Consider the following 5000-nt stretch of genomic DNA (forward strand, 5'->3'; position numbering starts at 1 on the left):
AAACCCATGTCTTTTCTCACTCACTCTTTCTTACCGAAACTCGGACAGAGTGAGACAAAAAAAACTATCCGAAACCAAAACTGCTCGAACTGCCCGATGCCGGCTGTTTTGCGGCTACAGTTTTTGAATTAGGCGCAACAACCGTTAAAACCACAACGTGGACCGCTGTTCCCGCTGTGCAACTACAACGGAGATTAGAAACAAAAGTGAAACCAAATGATAAAAGTAAAACACACATACACACCACACGGCTTCACGATCGCCAATCTCGCAGCGTTGCATCCATTCTTTGATACTTTATTTTTCCTCTCCGGTTAAAATCCACGATGTTTTCACTCACTCTCTGGCACGGTTTGCGCACGCCGCGGCGCACCACCATTTTGCAACACCTCTCGCAATCGACCTCTTCCTCGACGGAAGAAGCTCCGGATATAATCAATTCGCTCGTTGCAATAATGACTCGCACTGTTCCGGAACGGAAACCCCCTCACTGTCCACCAACTGGCCCGTCGCTGCACTAGCTTCAAAAGCAAGCTGACTTTTCATTAAATCGTAATTGTAAGTGTGGCTATAGTTTGCGCTTAGTGTTTGATGCTTTCTTAAACCGATTACCGGACGTTTCGGTGAGTGATTGGGGCTTTGGGTTGCATGTGGTCGCACAGAAGGGGAATACGAGATATTAATTATATTGTGCCGTGTCCCTTTTTTGCATCGTGGAACATTATACAATCGAACGGCTCACGCTTGGTACGCGCACTTCATTAATATGCGACCCGCTCACTTGCGCTGCGCTGCTCCCATGATTCCCCGACCAAAGGCCATATATCCTTGACAAGCAATGCCTGCCGGGTTGTTACGTTACTTTACAGTATAAGGAACTTACCAATCCCAACCCTACGATCTTCAACTTCTTCTAAATTTCTAGAACCAAAATAGCACAGTTCCGATCCGATCAGGCGAATCATGAAGGCGGCATTAAAACGATGGTTAGTGCTCGGGAAGCCGTTACTGTGCCACGGCGGAGGGCGTGCATGATTCAATTGCCCATTCAAAGCATCCACTTCCACCATTGAGCGTTCCGATTTGAAATGAAGTACAAAGAACGGTGAAGTCGAAAACGGTGGAAGCATTTACGGGATCCTGAGAGGGGAATGATTCGGCTCACTTACGTTCTACATGTACGGCACACAATAACGTGCCGATCGAATGATTGAAGGTGCAATGGAAGAAGATGCCCCCACAGCTGTGCGAGTGGAGACCAAAGGAGTGTTGTTTTTGACCAATTTCGGGACAGCATTTAGTATAGAGCGCTATCAATGTGAAGCTATCACCAGTGGAAAGCTATTACCCTGCACAGTCCCCACTAACATACCCCGCCTTTTGCCTGACGACGATAATGCACCCTGATGTTACTTTGATAATCCAAAACTGCTTCCTTCGTGTTGCCTAGTTGGGAGGGGAAGCGCTACATGGTCCATGGTATCGTCTAATTCGCCGCTGTTCGAGAATTTAATTCTAGCCACCAATTATATACGCACGCACGCACGCACCTACGCATACCGCAACCACCCACCATTTCACTCTTCCTCGGGCACGTCTTTTACTGTTGCCGTTTGTTGATTTATTATTATTACTTCTTACTCCCACACGGTGCGCTTACGAATTATGGATTCCACGATTCCCCCACTCTTACTTTTCATACGCTCGGTACACAAAGTTAGCACAAATTTAGTACAAATAGAATTATCACATCTTCCAGAGTTTGCCCGGGTCAGTTCGTCGAGAGAGGTGGCACCGGTTTCGCCGCGGAAAGCAATCCGCAGCATTGCCGGTTGACACTACTCCGCCATTCGATACATTCCTACTACGCTTTTATGTGCATTCCTCTTCGCTTCACCATCATCGTCGTCGTTCTGCTTTCATTATTTGCCATCTACGTAACATTTGTAATTTATTGTTATATTTACACTTCTTATCTCTGGGCTGGCAAGCATTGTAAGCACTCTTTAGCTGATCCTCACAGCGTCCCCCACCGGTACTTAATTACCGGTGTGCTGCTGGGTCTGCTACTTCGGACACCGCTTTCTGTGGCTATTGATGTGCAGCGATGTTTTTGATGATGGGGAATTTTGCAATCCTGGCCTATTGATGTAACCAACTGTATCGGTAACCACAACCGGTTTGGATGCATCATTTCATTGCGTGCACCTTCCTTTCTGTCCCTACTTTCTATTGGCTTAAGATAGATTGATTCCGCAAGCGAGATGGTTTGACCGATTCCAATTGGTTCCTGCATAACTCTTCTCTATCGCTGGCACTTCATACTCTATCACCCCGTTGGTAAAAACTACTGAGATCTGACTGTGGCTTTTGGTAAAAGCGATGGTCCGAGTGCGTTTTCTCGGGATGGAACAGAAATGCGCCCATAGCTGTTCACCGTGTAGTTGGTTCGAATTTTCGGTTTGGAGCGCTAGCAGGACCCTTTCTTTGACTTTCTACCCGTCCGCGGGTGCAAAAGAACTTGTGAAAGGAGCTGCTGAAGGAATGGTACCGGGTAAGACATGCTCTCATTTTGCTAGTTCTTATCCATTCTATTCGCTTCCCAATCGAACCAGTCTGCGACATACAACGCACATTTCGCCCATACTCGAATTGCCCGCCTCACGCAAACATGCGCGTGCGATATGAAATACAGCATTTGCATTTTATTGTGTTCCATTTAGCTTGATAGTAAAGTATGCTCTTTTCGTGTCGCGGCTGCGCGGGCGTCGCATGGCGGCTTATTACTAATATATTCCCCGCCTACCATCATCATGCAATTGATTATATGTATATTATATGTATATATGTAAATTTGTGTATTCACGTTTTACTCTTTTCGCCTATTTAGCCAGCAGGTTTAGAACCTTTTCTTCGCTTTCGCCTTTAGTAATTTTACAACTTTTCTTGTTCGCTCACTGTGGTGTGGTTGACGGTGGTGATACCAGGCTATGCCATGATCTTAACGTTGGTTGAAGGAGAAAGAATGCACTCATCCGTTTACTGGCAAAAGCTAGCTCATTCCCCATGCCAGAACAATCTTTTTTCTCTGGAGGTGAGCGTAAGGATGATGGGCGATTGAGCGAGTCTATATAAGATTCTCATTGTAGCCACGTTGGATATTTAATATCTACGAAATCTGCCTGAAGCGCGTTAATCAGTTCGTCGCTCTTGCACGTTCGCTAGCCTGCTGCTACCGGTTTCCGGTGACCGTTGGATTATACTTAAGCATTGTTTACAAATCACGTGATACAGCAAATATCCAGCTAGGACACAGGTTGCATCTGGCCGAGTAACTCTCTCTATCTCTCTTCCGCATTACTACTAATCCGTAGCCTCATACGATTCGTTCGCATCGCCAGCCGATTGTTCCACTTGATCTGTCTCTCCACCATCGGGGCCACCACTGGGAGAACTGGAATTGACCATCATCATCAGTAGCGAGGACGATGGATCCTGCTGGACGACTCCTCCTACTCCTCCTCCGGACACCGATTGACGGTGATACATCGCGGGCGGTGAGGAGCTCGCGGAATCCACCGCTTCACATTGTGCCATCCTTTGGCTGCTACGACGTCGCTGGGCTACCATTTCCTCTAGCGCCTCCAGTTCCTCGTCGTTTTCTCGAGCCTCTTCTGCATCATCCAGATGAACCCCGAACAGTGCGCCATCCATCATACTGTTCACACTGATGCCCGATGTTTCCATGATGGCCGGCATCGTCGCGAGGATTGATTCCGTATCCGCTACCTTCCAGCCACGTTCCAAACCTGTCATTGTAGAGTTGAGTTGAAGTGAATGGAAGAGAAAAGAAAGACGGTATTAGATTGTGAAAAAAAGGGATGAACAAGGATTGCGCAAAAGTTTTATTCCACACGAAACACCTTCTCACGTTTAAGTAAACCACAAAACTCCACCTAAGAGCAGAACACACACGCACACACGTACACACATACGATGAGAGAAAAAGTAACTGCCGACCGCACCACACGCATCAACCAACTTCTGCAACATCAACGAACAAACCGCTTTTTGAAGGACACAGTGAGAGAAAATAAAAACAAACATGAAAAAAGATTGAGTAAACATCGACAGAGAACGACACTGGCTAGTAGACACAGTAGGAAAAATGTAGCTAAGAAGAGTGTGAACAAGGCCCCTTGGATCTCGACACCGACAATGCAACGAATGGAATACGAAGATTCGGAAGAAACCCCAACCAAAAACCAAACAAAAAACAAAACCGAAAATCACGAACAAAAAACAAAACGAGCTCACGACAGGGAAGGACAATAGATGAGACCACACGCAACCCAAACACACATAGGGCACAGGCACACATACGCAACAGAGTCTTCTTCTTCTTCCGCTCTCTAGCATCATCAGCGAGACTTAAACAAGGTGGGATACAAACAAATAACAAAATGATTGCAAAAGAATACATAAAAAAACATATTCATATTCTTGTATTTCCGTATTATTTGCTGGCATGCTATAGAGTACGAGAGGTTGTTTATAGGACGAAGGTTTGCTACCGCTAATGCCATAGATAATGATGATCACCACGCGATCATCCGCTCCTGAGCTGAGCTGCCCCAACACAGAACGTACTACACCAGTGTGTGCGCGGTTTCGTTTATCGTGGTGTGGTTTGAAGGGGAGAATAGTGATTCGTTCTGTGGCGAATAGGTTTTTTGTTGGTCGAGAGTTATTCGTTTCGTTATCAATTCACGTTCTTTTATACTTTTTCCTTTTGTTTTCCCTGCTTCTCTTCTTTCTCGTCTTTTCTTATCATTTCGCATTCGTGCTTTTGCTTTCGTATAAGATTCCGATATTTCTTGGCTACACATATACAATCTATTATTTTATATCACTTTCATTTGTCCTCAGTGGAGACCACACACCCAACCCACCCACCCCACAACCACACTCTGCTGCTGGTTGTGGTCGTCACAGTGCGC

At 46.0% G+C, this 5000-nt stretch overlaps 1 protein-coding gene across 5 annotated transcripts in view; it reads right to left on the reverse strand.

The window, feature by feature from the left end:
• Nucleotides 1-252: 252 nt before the first annotated feature.
• Nucleotides 253-5000, reverse strand: part of LOC126571081 (nuclear receptor-binding protein homolog) — a 55873-nt gene continuing 51125 nt past the window's right edge. For all 5 annotated transcript variants that reach the window (XM_050229321.1, XM_050229323.1, XM_050229322.1 and 2 more), the window contains one exon: nucleotides 253-3809. In XM_050229321.1, coding sequence (XP_050085278.1) covers nucleotides 3364-3809 — 446 coding nt within the window. In that variant the 3' untranslated portion in view covers nucleotides 253-3363. The remainder of the gene's footprint in view (nucleotides 3810-5000) is intronic.

Source organism: Anopheles aquasalis, chromosome 2 (assembly GCF_943734665.1).
Source record: "Anopheles aquasalis chromosome 2, idAnoAquaMG_Q_19, whole genome shotgun sequence".
Taxonomy (NCBI): domain Eukaryota; kingdom Metazoa; phylum Arthropoda; class Insecta; order Diptera; family Culicidae; genus Anopheles; species Anopheles aquasalis.